A 21,334-nucleotide genomic window follows, 5' to 3' on the forward strand; every position below is an offset into this window, starting at 1 on the left:
GTAACATCCACAGGTGTTGAGTTTAGATTTTCATTTGTGTTTGCTTTTGGCTCACTTCTAATTTCTTTATTATTGTTCTTTAAAGTTTTGCTGTATTCAATTCATTTATCTGTGTCACTTAGCTCTTGCCTTATCAGTTTATTTCTTTGTATTTAGTTTCTTAGTTTACTCCCATGTTCTATTCCCTGTGTATTCCAGTTTATTCCCCTTGGGTCAGTATTTGTCTTTCGCCCTGGGTAAACATTTCACTGAGTCTTAGTTCAGCTTCTCTGTATTATTTAGTCTCTCTTCCTCAGTTTCCCTGCTTACTTTCTGTCTCAGCTGAACCACATATGCCCTGATTGACACACCTGTATCCAATGTGATTCTCCACACCTCCCTCATGATATAAGCTATGTGGTTCTCATGTTCTCTGCTGGATTATTCCAGTTGTCTTCCATGATTCCCATTACTTTCCATGTGCCTGACTGCTTCCCCCATTTTTCCCATTCTCCACATCATGTTATCCTGTTCATTCATTCTGTAAGATTGCTTTTTCTTTGTTAACAAACCACCACTCAGGTTACCCCACGTTTCTGTCTGATCTTTCGTCCTACAAAAAAAAAAAAACAACACACTTTTGACAATAAGAGTGTATTAAGAGTACAATAAAACATGTAGTTTAGGCCAGTTGCTCTCAGTTTAGTGTATAAAAAGAACATATATAACAGATTTACCAGATTTTCCACTGTTCATTATGGATACGTTTTTTAATTTTCAATTTTAAACTTTTTAATTTTTCTTTGATCACATTTTATCATAACAAAACCCAACAAAAAAACAGCTTACTGTTTCTTGAAAATAAACAATGCATTACAGGGAGGTACCAGAACATGTCTTATTAATGAGCTATTATCCACATAACATCCATTAAACCAAAATTCTTAAATCAATAATCTGCAATGAATCTATGGCACTGGTAAATACTGACATCTTTGATATCAGCAGTTTGATCCAATGTTGAAAAATGACTTAGTTTTTTTTATCCAACACAGATATTAGTTGTGGTACATCAAACCCAATCACCAAACAGTAAGCCTGAAGAAACACTTTTTGTTTCTTTTATGAAGAAATAAGTAACACAGCAAGCAAGTGTGAGACCTAACATCCAAGGTAGGAAGTTTCCTATTTAAAAAATATTGAATAGCTAACAACATGGTAAAGTATTCATTTGAAAAATGCAATTTAATCCACACACACAAAAAAAACAAAAACTAAATGGAGAATCAGTGAGGTGAAGTGAAGCGAAAGCAATGCCTCCCATTTTAAGCTCTTGGAGAAAACAATATGCGCACCAGATGGTTAGTAGGTCAAGAATCACAACAAGGTTCAAACAGAAGAGGATGCTGACAAATTGTTCATAAAATTAAAACATCAGTAATAAAATACTTGTATCTGCCCATGAAATAACTTATCACCTTTAACAGGGGTTGGCTGACTGGCTTCCTGGTTGGATGGATGTGTTAACTGCAATAAAATCTAAATGGCACATTCATTATAAATAAATAAAAATGAGAACTAAAGGAGAAAACTAAAGCTGCTGTCATATTGTCTCTATAATACCAGGTATATGGGCGTATATAAAAGCGCATCTAAATCTGAAGAACTAAAGTGCATGTTGTGTAAGCTTAAGTTCAGCCACATCTTTGAAATCTATATTTGTTCTATCGTTTGCATTGTGGTTTTGTTATGGGAGAAAAGGTGTAAAATTCAAAAGGTTTAACTGCACCATGATAAGGTAGGTTACTTGTGCTGTTATGCTACAATCTCATTTTATTGTTTTTCCATACTTAATATCTGAAGAAGAAAGTTAAATAGCTTATACAGTCTCTTTGTGCCCTAAAATGGTCAAATAATTGGCTGAATTGATCAGAAAGTAGATCAGAGTTCATTAGATGGAAATAAATGTGGTAGCCTGGTTTAGCTGTGGATCAAATTTTGCATGTTTCCAACAAGGCAAAGCAGGGCAAAGCCAACCATTAAAACAAATCTAAGGGTAGAGAAAAGTTGAAACGACTGAGAAAAACATGGTTAAAAAATGCAGTGCCACCTGGGGGAAGGAAAGGATTTATAGGAGTGGTAAAAGAGAGGCAAGGAAAATCAAATGTTAGAGACAAGGGGAAAAAGAATGGAGGGATCAATTAAGTTGAACAGAAAAAGTATAAAAAAGATGTGGACAAGTTAAGGAAATAATTAATGCTTCTTTCTTCAAATGCACAGGGGTATGAGCAAATCAATATCTGCGGACTCAGAGTCAATCAAGGTTTTTCTTTTGTTTATGATAATAAATCAGAGTAGTGTCTTTTGAAATCCAGGAAATCTGAGGAAAAAAATAAATTATTTTCAAAGCTTTCCTCCACAACTTAAAGCATACATGCTAGGTTAATGATAGATTTTCAAAGCTGACATACTTGTCTTTAAATGTCTTGAATCAATTTGCCTTCAGATTTTTTTAACATCAGTCTAACATCAAGTTGTTTGACAAAACTGCGCCGCACACGCACGGCTCGGAATGGTTTCCCCCTGGCGCTGTTTTTAACACTCCCAGTATGGAGGCATGAATGGCAAACAGAAGAGAAAATGTAGCAGGCAACCAGCCTCATAACTTGTGATTACTTGATATAGACTTCAGACTGGAGTGCCGGATCTTGCTTGGCTGAGTAAAAGCATTCATACATTTGGAGGGCTCAAGCTGTTTCCAGCAGATTTTTGTTTTCCTCTGGAAATCAATGGTCTTCAACCTTTTTCTTCAATAAACTCTGTATATCAGAGACAAACAGAAATCAACATTTATGGATCTGAATGAAAAGCCCTGATAGAGTGTAATCTGAACAAGAAGTAAAGAGCAGAGAAAACTATTTCTAAGTTTGATACAGACACTGCTTGGAGGAGTCAGAAACAGCAAATCAGTAAGCGTTCAGTTATTGACAGCTGTTCACTCTGACTTCGTGATCAATGGCAGCATTCGTCTTTTCTCTTCTGCTCTTGGTGGGGTCAGACACTTTTCCACTCTCTCCTTGATCCTCCCCCATTTTTTTGCCCTGCTTCAGCTTTTTGTCTATGTTTTTCTTAGAGCCTCTGTTCGCATATCCTCCTAATTTGTTCATTTTGGATTTGGTCAGCTGGTCTCTCAACGCAATCGATCAAATTTTCTTGACGGGAAGACAGGGTAAAGGGGAACCCTCTTGTCCAGACGGAACGTTCTTCTCCGGGTACGCAATGGATTCCTGGCAGCAGTGGAGGATTATGTGCCTGACAGCAATGTCAGTTGCGGACGTGGAAGACTTGTACATAATTGAATATCTGATAACAGGATTTGTGCTTTTTGGAGTTGGCGGTTACCTGGCTTATCGAAAGATTTGTAAAACATCGGCAGCTGTTCAAAGCACTCCAAAGCTGCCTGGGATGTTTGAAGGGATCTTTAGAGCTCTTAGCACTCAGACTGATATGTTAAGAGAGCTGTTCTAGGTTCTTCAAAGTAGCCACCTTTTGCTTTGATTACTGCTATGCACACTCTTGGCATTCTGTTGATGAGCTTCAAGAGGTAGTCACCTGAAATGGTTTTCACTTCACAGGTTTGCCCTGTCAGGTTTAATAAGTGTGATTTCAAGCGTTATAAATGGGGTTGGGACCATCAGTTGTGTTGTGCAGGAGGTGGATACAGTACACAGCTGATAGTCCTACTGAATAGACTGTTAGAATTTGTATCATGGCAAGAAAAAAAGCAGCTAAGTAAAGAAAAACGAGTGGCCATCATTACTTTAAGAAATGAAGGTCAGTCAGTCCGAACAATTGGGAAAACTTTGAAAGTGTCCAAGTGCAGTCACAAAAACCATCAAGCGCTACAAAAAAACTGGCTCACATGAGGACTGCCCCAGGTTTCCATCCGGTGTGTGTTTAGTTGGACCATCATTTATTTTTCAACAGGACAATGACCCCAAACACACCTCCAGGCTGTGTAAGGGCTATTTGACCAAGAAGGAGAGTGATGGGGTGCTGTGCCAGATGACCTGGCCTCCACAGTTATCGGACTTGAACCCAATTGAGATGGTTCGGGTGAGCTGGACCGCAGAGTGAAGGCCAAAGGGCCAACAAGTGCTAAGCATCTCTTGGAACTCATTCAAGACTGTTGGAAAACCATTTCAGGTGACTACCTCTTGAAGCTCATCAACAGAATGCCAAGAGTGTGCGGAGCAGTAATCAAAGCAAAAGGTGGCTACTTTGAAGAACCTAGAATATAAGACATATTTTCAGTTGTTACCTACCTACCTACCTACCTACCTACCTACCTACCTACCTACCTACGACTTTATATTTGTACAAATCATTTGCAGTTCTGTGTGCACATTTTGAATTCTACGTGTGATTTTAGTGTGCTTATTTCTCCACTGTTTGGTAGTGGAGGTTTATCTAAACTAAGGGATTTTTTAAGTCAAATTCATGACTAATCTGACCTAAACCTATGCATATAGGAGTTAAACTGAGTAACTAACAATATGAGGGAGTTTTTTGTGCATCAGTACTGAAAAGGACAGATCCATCATCTGTCCTGTTATGTGGAAATATTTCGCCTTAATGTTGGAATTACAGAACTATCTAAAGACAGTGACAACAGAGAACAAATTAATCTTTTAGCCAGAAGAAGGAGATAGACAGCATATATGATACATATGACAGTAAGAGTATGTCTTGTTTAACTGCTTGTTTAATGTGATCATAATCAGGTCTTTTTTCCTTGCATGTTTTTGATCAAATGAAGTGAAACTAGAACATTCCAACATTTGGCTTTTTTACTAACGATAATCTGTTCAGAGCACAAACAATACCACTGGGCAACCTATCTTGTTTCCCTCTGTTTCTTTACCCAATTACTCCATTCCTTTCATTTTTCTGTATATTTACCTTTTCTTTTACATACTGTCAGTTTAATTTTTGTGCCCCCAGGCTTCCTCCATATCCATTGCATCCTTTCAGCTTATTGTGTGTTAGAAGGAAGCAAGTTTCTTTTTTCTAATTACTTTGGAGACAATAAGAAGCAGATTGTTTGCTTTGAGCAATGTCACTCTGGGTATGCACATGTGCCTAATCAATGGTCTGTCTTAGCATGTATTTTTCTTTTTTACAGATTAATCACACAAATCTTCCTACCAAATCAACTCGAAGGATGCCTAAAGAGTGGGAAGCAAAGAGAGAGCAGAGATGATCCATCGTACTTGCATCGTTTATGTTCAGACAAGTGTTAAAACTAAAAGCTGAATTACTCAACAGGTAAAACATGTTTCATCCATAAGCAATGGGAGTCTGGAAAACTAAAGGTCTTTATAACTAAATATAAATATAAATGTATAACAGTCTTAATATGTGAGGGCTTGCAGGAAAGTATAGTAATAGCATGAATAGTATAGTAATAGTTAAAGTATAGTAATTTCATGTCACCCCAATTTTTTAAACAAAATACTTGACCCTGAAAACAAGAAAACACTCCTGCTCATACAGAAGAAGGAGACTGCAGAAAGAATAACAAATAACAGGAACCAAAATGCGTTGCGTAAGCACAAAATCTAGTATAATTCAGCATAGTGTAAGCTTATTTTATTCACTTATTTTACACCTACCTGTCATTCCTGGAGGGGTTTTCAAAAATTTACCATTGAAATTCTGAATCACCACATCACACTTCTCTGTTGACTCCATCCTGCAACAGAGAGAAAGAAAGATGATTTCTGGTAGGTCCAAGTAAGCATTCTGTAAAAGTAAATGTAGCGTATGTGGCTATAAATGCATAGAAAAGCGTCCTACATTTTACTAAGTATATAAACACTTGCCAGTTAAAGGATTACAGCCTAGGTGTCTTTCTCTGCCTGTGAAAAATGCCTGAAGTAGGCCTGTGTGTGTGTGTGTGTGTGTGTGTGTGTTTTCTATGGGGTTTCCTCGCCTTTGTCCCAGTTTAAAAGCTCCATTCAGTCTGATCTGTTGTGTGTCATGTCCTCTTTGTCTGCCCCTATTCAGCTCTGCTCACCCAATCACAGCTCAATGACTAATTGCCTGCTTGGCAAGCAAAAGCCAGTATGTCAGTGTGTGTGTGTGAACGCAGGGGACAGGGGACAGATTGTATGTGTGTTGGTTAAGGATGTGGGTATGTATGACTTTGTGTGGGACTTGGGTTTTCTTTGTACAGTCAGTGACCCAGAATATTTACTTGACTGCATTCTAATCATGGCATGCTCTACGGTGTAACTGAGAGGACCACACATGAAAACACAGGAGACAAAGTGGTTGAATGTAGGGAAATGTGGAGTTTTTCTTTTTTTCCAATGGGGCTCTAAGTCCTTTGGTTGTAGATATTATAATTAAACAATTACATTTAATTTAGTCTACTTATAGTTTAACAATTCACAACAAATATCATTAAAAGGCACTTTACAGGAAACACACCTCCACTTCATCAGTCCACTCAAATAGACCGGTTCACATCCAATGAAATATATGCCAATTTGATCCTAGTTACAATAAAATGCAGTCAATTGGTAAAAAAATGTTCTGACTGGAAGCCCAGTTGATTTCATTGAGTCACTGACTTTGCAGCAATCCTCCTAAGCAAGGATGTGGTAAGGCGAAAGGAAGTACGCCCTAATACATAATAAAAGGAAACCACCAGCAGAGTATGAGAGGCTGAGTGTTTTTTTTTTAAACACAAAAAAACTCCAAAGCTCTGGTCTAGGAGTATTTTCGATGTTTAAGAAAAATCAGCTGATTGTATGTAGTATAAATTCAGTAATTGACACATAGCTGGCCATGGGCGTGGTCAGCTGTATGAGTCTGTGAGCACAAAAACAACCAGCATTTTCGAAATTCACTACACTACAGACAAGCTACGCTGATGGCTGGAGATGGGGCCTTAAACCCACACCTCCAGCCATCAGTGAGTCAATGGAAACAGCAGGTTTTATGCTGAGTGGAGTGGGGTCGAGCGGAGAGGAGCTGTGCGGTGCTAGAACCGTGAATGGAAAATAGGCATAAGAGGCCTGGGGAGAGAAGCAGGTAAAGTGGGAAGACGAGTAGAGCCATGATCGTCCACTACATGACATGTCACATCTTGTTGCTATGGAGTGTCATCTCAGCCACATTGCCAGAGTTAGATCCAATGCTCTCAAGTGGTTTTATTCCCAGTGAGTTGCATCAGATGTTATTTTGGTGAAAACATGTGGCCTAACCCTGAAGAGGACAGATTCTGAGAACTGATTTTTTGCAGTTTTTCTTCTCTCTCTTTCTTTCTTCTGTGCCTTTTTTGTTACTGTTTTTTAGGGTTGATTTGGAATATTTTTTGATGGCTATTTTGACCATTCTCCCATTTCTTGTTTTTTCTCTGCTGTACCTCCTACCGTATACACAAAATGAAAAAGGGATTTATTTTTCTTAATAACCTTTACACTGACATCGAACACCTAAACAACAAATCTATCGTACACAACTGACACTGGATTACACAAATAGTCTATCCAGACTGAGGCAAAACCAAAATCACAAAAAATCATATTAAGCATTTTTATATTTTCTAGAATTGCTAGTATTTTGAAAGTTGGTGCACTTCAATTGACAAAAGAATTCTATGGACAAAATGGTTTTATTCTGAGACAGTTTTCATGTTTTGTTAAAGTTAGTATTTGAAGAAAAATATGTCGTATGTTTTGAAATTAAAAGTTAGCGTTCAATTTACAAACTTTTTTAGAAGAAAATTAATCATTTGGCCAGTTGTGTTGTGTAGGTGCGCTGCTATGCAAAGAGTTCGGATAATGTATTTTAAGTAGAAGGTAAACACAAGATAGCAACAGTAAGAAACTGTAATTTGCTACAAATACAGTGTACAGATATTTACATACACTGCATAAAATGACATATCCTTTTTTTTCCTGACATTAAATCATGCAACACTCCTGTAAAGATTACCAAAATTATTTCTGTTCGGTAAATGCAGCAACACTGGCAGGGATTTTCTCAGAAGAAAGATATCAAAAAAAAAAAAATTGTGGAGCTTCACAAGTCAGGCTTGTTCTTGGGTGTAATTTCCAAATGCCTGAAGGCCTTCATCTTTTGAGGCCCTTATGTAAGTCTGCATATAAATTTTGAGCCATTATAATGTCCAGGAAGGAGACAGATTCTCCGTCTCTTGAAGAAAGTAAAAAGAGAAACATCTCATTTAGAAAAACTTTATGCAATCTTTCATTCATCCTCCTAATTGGTTTTTAATGCATCTGTTATTTGTATTTGCAATTTATTGTCAACGTATTCATGTCTCTTGTCTCTGATCTCTATGTCACAGTTTAAAGAATAAAAGGTAGACAGTGTAACACTATAGAAAGGTCAGTCACTTAATCTAACAAATCCAAACCACTGGAGACTACATGTCTCCACATATGTTGCATGAGTACTTCTGATGCCTTTTAGGATAAGCTGTGTGGCTTAGACATTTATTTCTTGCCATTCACTTTTAGCGGCTGTGTTTTTTGTGCGTGTTATGTCCTAACATCTTTCAATGCAATCCCATTTATTTACTTATTACCAAATCATGACAAAAGTAGTCTCATGCCTCTTCTCATAAAAGCAAACAGATTAAATTTAATTCCAATGACATTAAATCCAATTGAGCCCATTGTTATTGAGTCCAATTACCTTCATACAAGATATACAGTATTTCTATTTAATTATTCTGTCATTCTACTAGTAAAACAGGCTGCCAATGCATATGGATTTCTCTATATTTGTCTATTTTATTTTTCATGCGAAACAGTTTGGGCCAGGACTCATTAAATTATGAGATTTCACATCTGAAGCTAAGCTTAATCTGCAAAACTCACAACAACAAGCAGTGTTTTTTGGCCCAAATCTTCACTTTCTGAGTATGCATTCCTTGCATTGACAAGAAAAAACTTGTTTCTGAAATAATGGACATACTTAAAATAAAACTTAACCCAATCTCTCTGTGAGGCTCCATTATCGCCATTATATATAATGAATCCACCTTAACTTTAGTTTCTAACATTCTAGAAAACAAAAATTAAAATCTACTTGACTCTGTGAGTGATGATGTGTTTTTCCGTGTCTATGTACCTGGCAAAGCCAACCCCTCTGCTCAAACCGTTGGCGTCCCTCAGTATCCGCGTGGAAATAACATGACCAAAGGGCTTCAGCATGTTTTCCAGCTCCTGCTCGTCCATTGACACAGGCAGGTTGGATATGTAGAGGTTTGTGGGGTCCTGCTCCTGCTGCTGTGGAGAGGCAGTGGAAGAAGAGGAGGAAATGTTTAACATCAATCTTCATACACATATTTGTTGTTTAAACTATTTTAGGACAACTGCTGGAGAATTCATTGTTTTCCATAAAGACAACTATATATGATGATTGTATTTAAAAATAAAATTCTATAAAATATTTATGTTAAGAATATTAACTGATTTTAGAGAAGTACAGAGTTAGTCATTGCACTGTCTTGGCACTTACTGCATTTTTTCCTTTACAAAAGCTGTAAAAATAAAATGAAACATTTTTATACTGTTTATTTACATATTTATAACTAAAAACATAGCAGTAAATTAAACAGGAGAGACGATCCTGAGAGGAGTGGAAACTGTTTTGAAAATGGATTGCACTAGTTCCACTCTCCAAAACCCCTGAAGCATGAAGGAAAACCCCTGTGGATCAAGAAATGGTATCAAAGTTGAAATAAATGTTTATGCAATAAAGAGGGGGTCCTCCTTCTTATGTGTCACTCAGTAAAATAGGATGCATATACTTATATTGTTTGTTTTCTATTTGACAGAACTCATTGCAAATGATCCACTGCAAGAGATCAAAATCTCTTTGTGTGGTGCTTGTCAAATAAAAGGATATGGTTGCATTAAAATGTTATACACAAATAGTGGTTCTACATGTAACCTGCTGCAGACCAAGAAAAGCATTTTCCAGAAACTAGACACAATTTTCAAGTAATTTTTTATAATTTATTATTAAAAACAAAAACATTTTACTTACTGTAACCATTTTAAAGTCTACTTCTTAAAATATAAAACTGGCTCTTGCCACATATAGTACTTAGATCCTCCACCAGGGGGCAAAGGACAAGCATTTTGAGGAAACTACCAACTGTATAAAAGTGATAGTAGTTTCAGAAATAGGAGTAGCAAAAATTATATATTTGGCACCAGAAAGTTTGCTTATCAGTTTAAGTGTGAAGATAAAGAGTAACTGAAAAGATTTAGCTCTCATTCATGATTTATTGTGATTATTTTGGTTTTGATCTGAATGGGCTCAGTTGACCCTTGTGAAATATGGCAAAATCCCTGATCAAATCAAAATCAAAGTCTAAATGACCTCCCCTGACTATGCATTATTTATTTGGAATATTATATTCACATTTCCATATGAGTAGAGTATAGAAAATTACATTAAATCTTCTTTTGTCAGAGTGTATATAAAACATCTCCTGGCAGGTACAAATGGATGCATGGATGATACACAACCTCCAGCGGCAGACAGCTTTATTTCACACCTGGAAAGTCAGGTACGAGATGACCAAGCCTACAAGGGTTAAAAATGGCAAAGGGGAGAAATGACCAGCACCGTATGGTAAGTTGTATACATTAGATGTTTAGTTTGATTGAAGTCATTGGGAAACAAGTGAGTGTGCCTATATATGTCCTGCTAGGCAAACTTTCTGTTTCTGAGATGTAAAAGCTGCCCTTTGGGCTCTTTTAAGACCTAAATATTGCTTTTATCCATGGAGGATTGGTTGATGTTTGAAGAGAGAGAGCTCAAAGCCAAGAAGAATGTGACCAAAGCCAATCATATAAGAAAAGACTCAGAGAAGGCAGAACAGCTTGAATAAAAAATTCTGAAATACTTCAACTTTTCTTTTGAATTCTGAAAATCGACGTGCGAGGTGCATGGCATGCAAAGATTTTCATTTGTCAGTTTCCAACCTAATGACTGGGGCGGTTGTCTTCACATATGGGGCAACTGGCTTTGAACATTATCTGTAGCGTTTGGGTGCATGCTTGTGTGTTATAACATTAAGACAAGCAAGGGACACATGAAAGTAGTAACATCAAAGCAGTTTAGTGTAACAGCTGGGGAATCTGTCGCTGGTCTCTGAATCATCTTCATGAAATAGTTACATCACTGAAATCATTCTTGGTTCATCATGCATGATTAAAATGAAGCAGGTTTCAACACTCAGACCCTATTAAAATGTTTCTGGGACAGAGTCACAAGGTGAAATGTCAACCACGGGAACACCAGGGCACAGTGTGTGGGATCTACTTGCTCATTCATGAGACTCATATAGAGACTTTACGAAGGGATTCACAGCAAAAGGAATTGGTGAAAAAGTCTCTTTTTTCTGTATGAACACATTCCTCTAATACAGTTTAGGAAAATAAACTAAAAATGACCACAGCTTATTTGATTGGACAAATCCAGGTCAGCAAACAAAAGAAATTCTGGTTTTATTAATGCTCAAGTCACAGGGTGGTGGATTCTGTAGATTAAATAAATACAATGCTGTCAAATATAAACAGAATGAATGAGCTTATTATAAAAAGCATGTTTGTAACTTTTAATTATTATTAGTGGCACATCCATCCATCGTCTATACCCGCTTGCCCATGTAGGGTTAGGGTTAAGGTTGCTTTAGAGCTGGTGCCTGTCTCCAGCTGTCAATGGGCAAGAAACAGGGTACACCCTGGACAGGTTGCCACTCCAACACAGAGCAAAACAGAGACCCAAAGGAAAGATAACAATGCACACATACACCAAAGGGCAATTTAGAGAGACCAATTAAACTAACAGTCATGTTTCTGGATTGTGGGAGTGCCTGGAGACACCCATTCATGCACAGGGAGAACATACAAATTCCATAGAAAAAGACCCCAGACAAGGATTCAAACCCAGAATCTTCATCTTGCAAGGCAACAGTGCTACCAACTCCACTACCGTGCATGCCTTCGTTGCACATCTTTATTAACATATTACCTATCAAGATAAAGAGTCCATATTATAATTTTTTTAAGACTACTGCTCTATATTACTGTTAAGGCAAGTGGTTGAAACAACAAAAATGCAGACACAGTAGAAGTAGGTGCAAGATGCAAATAAAATGGCTAACTACAAGACAAAGGCTCAGGAAATGCCAACAGCAGAAACAAACTATGACTTGACAGCATGAACTGACATAAAAAGAGGATTTAAAAATTGGTTATTTAATAAAAGAGTGTATTTACGGGGTGACACAGGTGATAGAGATAAGCTGGTTAAGAATATGAAGCAATTTGTAAAATGGGAAAATTCAATTCATTCAATTCAATTCAATTGGGAAAACAAGTGAGGACATCTAGAGACTGGGGTAAGAGTTACAAGGAAAAAAAACCCTGAACTCACAGCAATGGCCGGGTTCATTTTGTACCCTTCAATACGTACCTCCATTTTGCACCTTTCATCCCTTCCCCCTTACGTGTAATTTTATATAATTATATTGTTAACTAAAGATATTTACCTTATTCCCATTAATTTTGATTCAGATCCCTTTTTAGGAAACTTCACTCTTTTAAAATATGACAGATTATGGACTCTTATTAGGCCAAATTAACTCGGACTTCCTGCTGGTGAATATTCCCAGGAGTAGCACACCCACATTTCCTTACAGTAAACAATAAGTAGAAATTTGAAAATTACTTTACACTTTTAGTCATAAAAGTGGGTACAAAACATCTACCTGGAGGTAATGAACCAAGACATAGTTGTAGTATGATGCAACCGTTTTGCATGTGATGTTTTAGAGTAGACGTTGTCCCAGTTATGGTTTACTGCAGGAACAAATGTGCAAAGGCACGAATTGACGAAGAAAACAACGGAAAAAAAGGACATGCAAACTACAAATGAACAATTAAATCAAGAAACCTACCTTGTGCAGTGAGAAAGCTCAGGAGAGTTGGTTTAATTGGTTACATAGTTTTATTAGGGCATGTGACTGGTACTCAAAAGATGACATTTCCTGTTCAAATTTGTTTAAAAATCTGAGTGAACGTTTATGCTGCTGTGATAAATTAGTAGAACTTCAGAATTCTTGGAAATGTAAATAACCATTACAAGAAAGAGCCAATTGGAAAAAGCTGCGGTTGGAGAAAACATCACTAGACATCTAAGTTGCAAATGTTTTATGCATTTCCTAAAGAAACTAAAACATATTTATTACCATTTTACAGTGATTGAAGTCTTTAAGCTTCATACTCATGTCAGTCAGTCATTTTCTACCGCTTATTCCATAGTGGGTCACAGGGTAGCTGGTGCCTATCTCCAGCAGTCTATGGGCGAGAGGCAGGGTACACCCTGGACAGGTTGCCAGTCCATCGCAGGGCAACACACAAACAACCATGCACACACTCATTTATACACCTAAGGGCAATTTAGAGTGACCAATTTACCTAACAGGCATGTCTTTGGACTGTGGGAGGAAGCCGGAGTACCCGGTGAGAACCCATGCATGCACAGGGAGAACATGCAAACTCCATGCAGAAAGACCCCCGGTTGGGAATTGAACCCAGGACCTTCTTGCTGCAAGGCAACAGTGCTACCAACTGCACCACCGTGCAGCCCATGTCTAAAAGTGATTTAGGTAAAAACTGTTGTAGTAAAGAAACTGCTTCATACTCATTGCAGTTAATTTCTCAGTGTAACAAGGGTGACAAAACCTAGAAGAAGCATAATATTGTGAGTGAACTCTTCTTTACTTTGGTTAAAGTTGCTGTTTGCACAAAGTTATCTCACAGTGATCTCTCGCTCTACAGGTTTCAAATGAGTCACTCTCTCTCACACTGTCTTCTTCCTGACTCTGTGTCTTTGTCATTCGGTCTCTCTATTTGCAACATCTGATGTGCTCTGGAAACAGCTTCACACCAACTGTGTCTCTCATTTCTGTGTTTGGCCTGCCAGCCAGCCAGTCAGCTAGTCTTTTCAACCCCATTAATCCTCAATGCTGCATTATAGAAGGTCTGTATCACTTATCCTGCTATTTCCTAGTTGCCCTGCCATCCAGAAACACCTGCTGATGATATAGAAGGTAAAGAGAGGGCAAAGCAGTGGTTCAATACTGACCGAAAATGCCAGCTTTGTTTGTATGCCAGCATAAATGTATGTGAGGTAAGACAGGACTTGAAAATCCCATTTCTTAGCCTTAGTGCCTGCGTCTCAAACAGAAAATCTTCAAATCGCAAATCTCTCACATTTCCTTTCACAGCACTGACAAGTATGAGCAGGTACAGCAAAGTGACACAGATGCTTAGAAAATATATTGCAGAGCACTTTCAGACTGAAGAAGTCGATTATGGAAAACAGTTCCCATTCATAGTAAGTGTTGGCTTCTTACTTCTTACTCCTACTCCTACTTGCACATTTTCTTGTTTATAGATCTAAATTTGTCTTGACTTTGGCCTCCCTCGGCCCACCTCTTCTCTCTACCCTGTTTTCCTCCAATCTTGTATTCATTCATATTCATTTCTCTTTACTTCTTACTTGCTATTCAAACCTACTCCTGCTAAGATTGAAACCTAATCTCTCTTAATGGTAGCCTTGCTGACTAAAACACAACCTGAATGCTTAGTTAATATTTAAAGAGGAGAACTTTTCCCTCCTCACACTTCTCATTTTCTTCCTAACCTTTGTGTCCCCTCATTCTTTCCCTTCCTGCACATCTTCACACCACACTCCTCTTTACTTTCCCTCATTTACATTTCTCTCTCTCTCTTTCAGCAGTCTTCTTCTCTATCTGCATTTCTCATTCTTATGTGTTCCTTATTCTCAAGCCAAGTTCTAATCTTTCACAAGGATTGTCTGGGTGTCTAAATGCTCCCTAACGGCTTAATCAATACTTAATGAACATTTCATAAATACCTTATGAACGCTAAATCCCAAAATCCCGGGGGTTTCATTAACCGTAGAGATATACACTTTATCCCCATCTTCATGATGACTACAGGCTTTGTGAAACCAACACTAAATACTGAATACCTCATCATTTTATCTTGAGCCACTTCAGTGGCAGATCACCATGATTGCATGAGCATGGCAATGATAAATTGTGAAATAGGAAGGAAATAATACTTTTTTTTAAAATTAAAGTCAATGAACGTGTACAATATTTTCATAAGAAAAGCAAAAACGGAAAAGAAATAGATGATTTACTTCTTAACTAATGGTACAGATTGTAGGGTAAAGTTACATCTAGTGCTAATAATTGCAAATTGAATACTAAACCGATAGGATACATCTTCTATGTGGTGGAGAAGGTAAGGAGAGCTCAGTTCATATTTTTACTTAAACCTACTCTATTCAAGTTTGTAATGAACATGATAGTTCAACAGCTTAATCAGTAGAAAAAAAAAGGTGGATAATGGAACAGACATCATTTTGGTTAAAAACCTAACCCCGGTGTCACAACCTGCAGCCTCTACATCTTTGGCACTTACAAGTAGAGCTGCTCTGCAGAGCTTTGCTTATTGTTGGAGATTGTTTTTTATACAGGGTTCATCCAGACTTTTGAAAAGTCTTAAATTTTCTTTAACAGTCTTCCAGGTCTTGATAAGTATAGGAAAAAAGAAAACTAAATATAGAACAACAATATTTCCAGACATTTTCTCATCTTCTGGCTATAAAAGGACAAAAGTCCAACAATGCTAATAATTTCAGAGGTATGTACACTAATTTGTATTCAAATAACATGCTTTATCTGTGATTTGCCACATTAATCCTTGATTTTAACATTAATCCCATCTCCATTTTGTTCTTTTAACTAACTAAAGGCACACTTATTCCCCTTTTGAACTGGCTCTTTTTAGGCAGTGCGGCTCAGCTCCACTCGCTCTTACTCCACTTGGCTCAGAACCTGTTGTGTTTACATGGACCCACTGACAACTGGAGTTTTGGCTTGAAGACCCGCTTACAGCCGTTAGTGTATTGCGCTGTGCCGTTATTATCGATACTGTGTGACATTGTCACATTAATCTCTGTGAAATGGTAAAATAAAATAAAAAATAGAAAATAAAAACGTAAATAAAGTACAAATAATGTTTGTATTATGGTATAATCAAGAATGGTTTATATATGTTTTTCCATGTATACAATGATCCACTGGGATAATTATCTGGACCACAGTCCAGCCAGAACATATAAAATAAGGCTCAGTGGTTCTGATGTGAGGGGGTGTGGTAGCAGAGATGCTGCTGTCTGGACTGGTCAAGCTCCGAAGTTTGCCTGAAAAAGTGACAATTTTGGGCTTTATGAGGAAGTTTTTGTCTCAGCAATGGTAAAAATGAGTAGAAGAAATTTAAAGTGCAAAACCGCAGACTTCTGACCACGGTGAAGTTAGTTTTAGGTTGGATATTGGACATCGTCCTCTGCAGATTCAGCGGGCTCGTCCTCCCATTTGATCCGCTGTTGGCAGTCTGATTATGGGCAGCTGCTCTCTGCCTGCTCCCTCCTCCTGCAGACGCTGTTTCACTTAAGGACGTCAATAAATTTCTAAACCAAACACGCTGTTGGTGGTATTGTTTTGCATGCTTTAGGAAAAATGTTTGTGCATCTGAACAGTTGATGTTATATGTGATCAGCTGATTTAACATGTTATTAAATACAGTGTGCCACCCCTGCTTGTAATTCAGAAACTGATTTGTCTTTTTTTTTTTTTTCTCTTAGCCTTCAGGTATGGTTTATAATTTGTAAATAGTAAAATTATATTTGGTTTGACCCTTTCCAGCTATTGTGGTCCTTAATATTATAGTCGCTGTTGAGTTTTATTAACTTATCCATGCACTACCAATCAGTGAACAGCAGTCTGATCACATAACATATTCCTACTCAGCGATGGTAATGGAAATATCACACTAAAACTGTTATGGTTTGCATTTTATATGAAATAAAGGTATCAGAGTTCACAAACCTTGATTCACAGAATATGCATTTATTGTAATATACTCCGATCCATATCCGATAAGCACAAGCATTTAGAAATGGAAATAGAGCTGCCAAAAAAGCAAAACGGTCCTACAGAACTTCTTGAAAATCAGAAACTAGTTAAAACATTGTGTAGCCCTATGATTTGTGGAACGAAGAAATAGGACTTTCATTTAGGGAGTTCAGGTGAATGTTTTGTCCTCAGATGTCCACAATGTTCTAAAAACTGCAGAAAGATATCTAAAAGTTTGAATATGGAAAATGATGGAATTTTAAAATGAAAAATGAGTTGGAACCATGGTCATAAGTGACCCTATCATGACCCTTTTTTTTTTTTTTTTGGTACTTAACAATTGTCAGATCAACTTCGGCTGTCTGTGAGTTCCCACTGGTGGTTAGACAACTATTATCGGAATTAATCCAAAAATTGACACCCCTTGCATGTCCAAGTATTCGGCATGTCAAGGTCAGTGAATCTTCATCAGTGCAGACAGAACCTCTGTGTACTGTTGGAGTACATTAAAATATGCTCTTATTGGGTCATTACTTTAACATTTAATTAGCATAAATGTAAATTATGTAGTAGTGGCATATATGTAAAATAAAGGCATACAGTTGCAGTAATAAATAGTAGGACAATGCAAAACCGATTCCATGAGAGATCTGCCACAAATGGCAGTAAATAAACCCCTTATATCCATCCACTAAGTGGGTGGTTTTTGTTATAATAACCTTTAGGATGAATTCCATTTGATTAGGGACCTCTAATCACACCTGAGCCTGTAGTGTTAAAACTACTACACAGAGGAGAGTTTTGTAGGTTATTAGGTTACTAACCCAAAAAAAACAAAACAACTGTTGCTTCTTGTCATGATTATCAGTTTGATTTGTAATTAAATGTTGAGTAATTTGGCTGCTGTGTTAGTTTTGTTCTGCTCCCTGTGCCATTGTTGTTGTATCATTTGTTTCTGGTAGTAATCAGAAAACTTTCACAACTGATCTAGTTTCTGGTAAATTGATTTGCAATGCCTGTTTTGTTCCTGAATAGCCTAAGCTGAGCATTTTTGGTTTGGTTTTAATAGGCTCTTGTTTCAACCACTGGCCATTTTCCCTGGAAGTGAAGGGCTGCTGGTTTGTGTACTTTCGATCTAGTAGTTTTGTTTAATCTCTTATTTACAATTTATTTGCTTTTAGGCCAAACAGTTCTTCGGTTGGGGTTAGGGTTAGGTTTACTTAGGGTTAGGGTTGGTTTAATTAATGTTCATATATTTTACCAAAAACCTGCGATATTTCTTATGGTGTTAATTCCTTTTGAAGTTTTGGAAATAAAAATAAGAAGAGAAGGTAAGAGGGCCCTGGTCACTAAGCCACAGTTCACTGCGCACCATGTACTCGATGCATATTTCTGTTATCATTGATTTGTGACATACATAAAATGCAAATTTTCAGGAAACCCAACAACATAGTTTGAGATCAGAATATATACAGTATACAACTGTATCAGAGGTGTGGAAATGTTATGCTGGAATGCTTTGTTATATTTAAACATAAAGTGAAAATGACTAAAAATATGTCTTCCTAGATCTCTGCCACTCGCAAAACTGCTGAGAATCTTTGATTTTGTGCTTGCAGGCAAAGCACAAAGTCTATAAAAGTCCGCTTTTCAGACACATGTAAAGAAAATGGATGTTCTTATATAGGTCACCTGCAGGTATAAATGTTAATACAAATGTTGCTGCATTGTTGTATGTTTTAGAATACATATCATAACCAATGGTTAGTATTTGACTGTTCAAAGCTGAGGAACCAGGGTTAAACAGTGAGGTTGTTCAACATCTATGAAAAATATCAAGGCCTAAAATGTTGAATATCAGTCTTTTAAGATAAAACACATCTCAAGCGTGATTGATGCTCTTTGACAATTCTTTTCTAGATTTGTTTCTAGGCTTAAGATACAAGACAGCTCCAGGGATGACTGCAGAAGACTGAATTTGCTGCTCAAGACTTATCAAGTAAAGGAAAATTTGGAATGAAAAAAATGTTTTTATTTTTTGGTAATGCTGGCGACCAAATAGGAGGTAATGTTTTATAACCTCAGGCTTCAAGTGCTTCATGTTCAAACCCTGCAAGAATCTTTAACATACACTAACAATAACAGGGGCTGATGGAGACAACAGGTGACTACAGAGTGTGAGTTCTTCTTGTACATAGCCACAATATCACGTTTTTGTTGGATTTGTTTTACACTGCTCTCCACCGTCCTCTATTGCTTTTGGCTCAGCAGTTTCAACATAGCTCCCTCCCTTCTCGTCTTTCACATTTTCTCTTTACACTGTCCTCATTTTGTATTAAAAGTCCAGTAATTCATCACAGAGTCCGAGCAGAAATCAGTCCGTGCTGCAAAGCAGTCTGCAGACTGTTTGTCTTCCAGCTGTCTACAGAAGGAATCAATCACCCCATCCTGAGATGCAGAAACCATCCAAGGGGGTCAGATGCAGATAGAGAAGAAAGAGAGAGATATATTCCTAGAGAAAAATTAAGATTGGTGGAGGACGACATGCAGACAAAGCAGCCCTGCACGGGTGTATTAAATAAATCCCTTCGCTGCTTACAAATCAGAAGGTCAAGTCATGCAATGCAATCTCTCTAGGTTGTGGTTTAAAATAAATAATGACTTTTGTGTTGTTTAGTGCCAGTGTTGATTGATGCATAGATTAAACAAGAACCAGGCCTGATTGTAATGATATGTTCTGTTGTTGCACTTGTTTAGTGTTCAAAGTGATCACACAAACAAGCCATCAGAAATAATGTAGATTCCTGTGGAAATGTATTTGCTTTTACCTCTACATCAAGAATATTTTAAACAAAAAACAAAAGTTCAGAATGATACAATCAGTTCTTTTTAGGGATCAATTAGAAATGTGGTGATGATCAAAGGTGGCTGTAAGGGTTCAGTTTTGGTCATGCAGTAAATTTCTGACCACTTTTTTTTATTAAGGGGAAACATATTGGTGATGATTACAAGAAAAAAAAACTATCAATTTCTATTGAACTATTTAACTATGCCCTCCACAGCACAAAGTACAACACTCTGTTATTATTGTTCTATTTTAAAGTAAAACATCTGAAAAAAAACTGTACTCGTACTCATCGTCTTCCGCTTATCTGGGACCGGGTCGCAGGAGTAGCAGACTCAGCAGAGACGCCCAGATGTCCCTCTCCCCAGACACCTCCTCCAGCTCCTCCGGGTGGAGCCCATGGCGTTCCCAGACCAGCCGAGAGACATAGTCCCTCCAGCGTGTCCTGCGCCGTCCCCTGGGCCTCCTCCCGAGCCACCTCAACTGGCTCCTCTCGATGTGGAGGAGCAGCAGCTCTACTCAGAGACCCTCCCGGATGGCTGAGCTCCTCACCCTATCCCTAAGGGAGTGCCCGGCCACCCTACGGAGGAAGCTCATTTCAGCCGCTTGTATCTGGGTCATGACCGAAAGAACGAGATCCCGAAGTTCATGGCCATAGATGAGGGTAGGAATGTAGACCGACCAGGAAAATTGAGAGTTTTGCTTTTCGGCTCAGCTCTCTCTTCACCACATCAGACCGGCACAGTGCCCCCATTACTGCGGCAGCCACACCGATCCGTCTGTCGATCTCCCGCTCCATTCGTCCCCTACTCGTGAACAAGACCTCGAGATACTTAAACTCCTCCACTTGAGGCAGGAACTCCCCTCCAACCTGAAGAGGACAAGCCAACCTTTTCCGGTCGAGTACCATGGCCTCGGACTTGGAGGAGCTGATCTTCATCCCAGCCGCTTCACACTCGGCTGCGAACTGCCCCAGCGCATGCTGTAGGTCTTGGCTAGAGGAGGCCAGCAGGACTACGTCATCTACAAAAAGAAGAGACGAAATCCACTGGTCCCCAAACCAGACCCCCTCCGGCCCTAGGCTGTGTCTAGAAATCCTGTCCATAAAAGTGATGAACAGGACCGGTGATAAAGGGCAGCCCTGCTGGAGTCCAACATGCACCGGGAACAGGTCCGACTTAGTGCCGGCAATGTGGACCAAACTCCTGCTCCGCTCGTACAGGGACTGGATGGCCCTTAATAAAGGGCCCCCGATTCCATACTCCTGGAGCACCCCCCACAGGGCATCACGAGGGACACAGTCGAATGCCTTCTCCAGGTCCACAAAACACATGTGAACCAGTTGAGCAAACTCCCATGAACCCTCGAGCACCCTGTAGAGGGTATAGAGCTGGTCCAGTGTTCCACAGCCAGGACGAAAACCACACTGCTCCTCCTGA

The 21,334-nt window shown here is 38.4% G+C and overlaps 1 protein-coding gene across 2 annotated transcripts in view; it reads right to left on the minus strand.

Moving 5' to 3' along the window:
* LOC124866396 (RNA-binding motif, single-stranded-interacting protein 3-like) overlaps window positions 1-21,334 on the minus strand; it is a 199,191-nt gene that overhangs the window by 59,858 nt on the left and 117,999 nt on the right. The window contains exons 5-6 of one of the 2 annotated variants that reach the window (XM_047362168.1): window positions 9,148-9,302; window positions 5,655-5,734 (exon numbers count right to left, since the gene is read on the minus strand). In XM_047362168.1, the coding sequence (XP_047218124.1) occupies window positions 5,655-5,734; window positions 9,148-9,302 (235 nt within the window). Of the gene's footprint in view, window positions 1-5,654; window positions 5,735-9,147; window positions 9,306-21,334 lie in introns of both variants that reach the window. The other variant, XM_047362166.1, reaches the window with a different exon arrangement.

Source organism: Girardinichthys multiradiatus, chromosome 3 (genome assembly GCF_021462225.1).
Source record: "Girardinichthys multiradiatus isolate DD_20200921_A chromosome 3, DD_fGirMul_XY1, whole genome shotgun sequence".
Lineage (NCBI taxonomy): Eukaryota > Metazoa > Chordata > Actinopteri > Cyprinodontiformes > Goodeidae > Girardinichthys > Girardinichthys multiradiatus.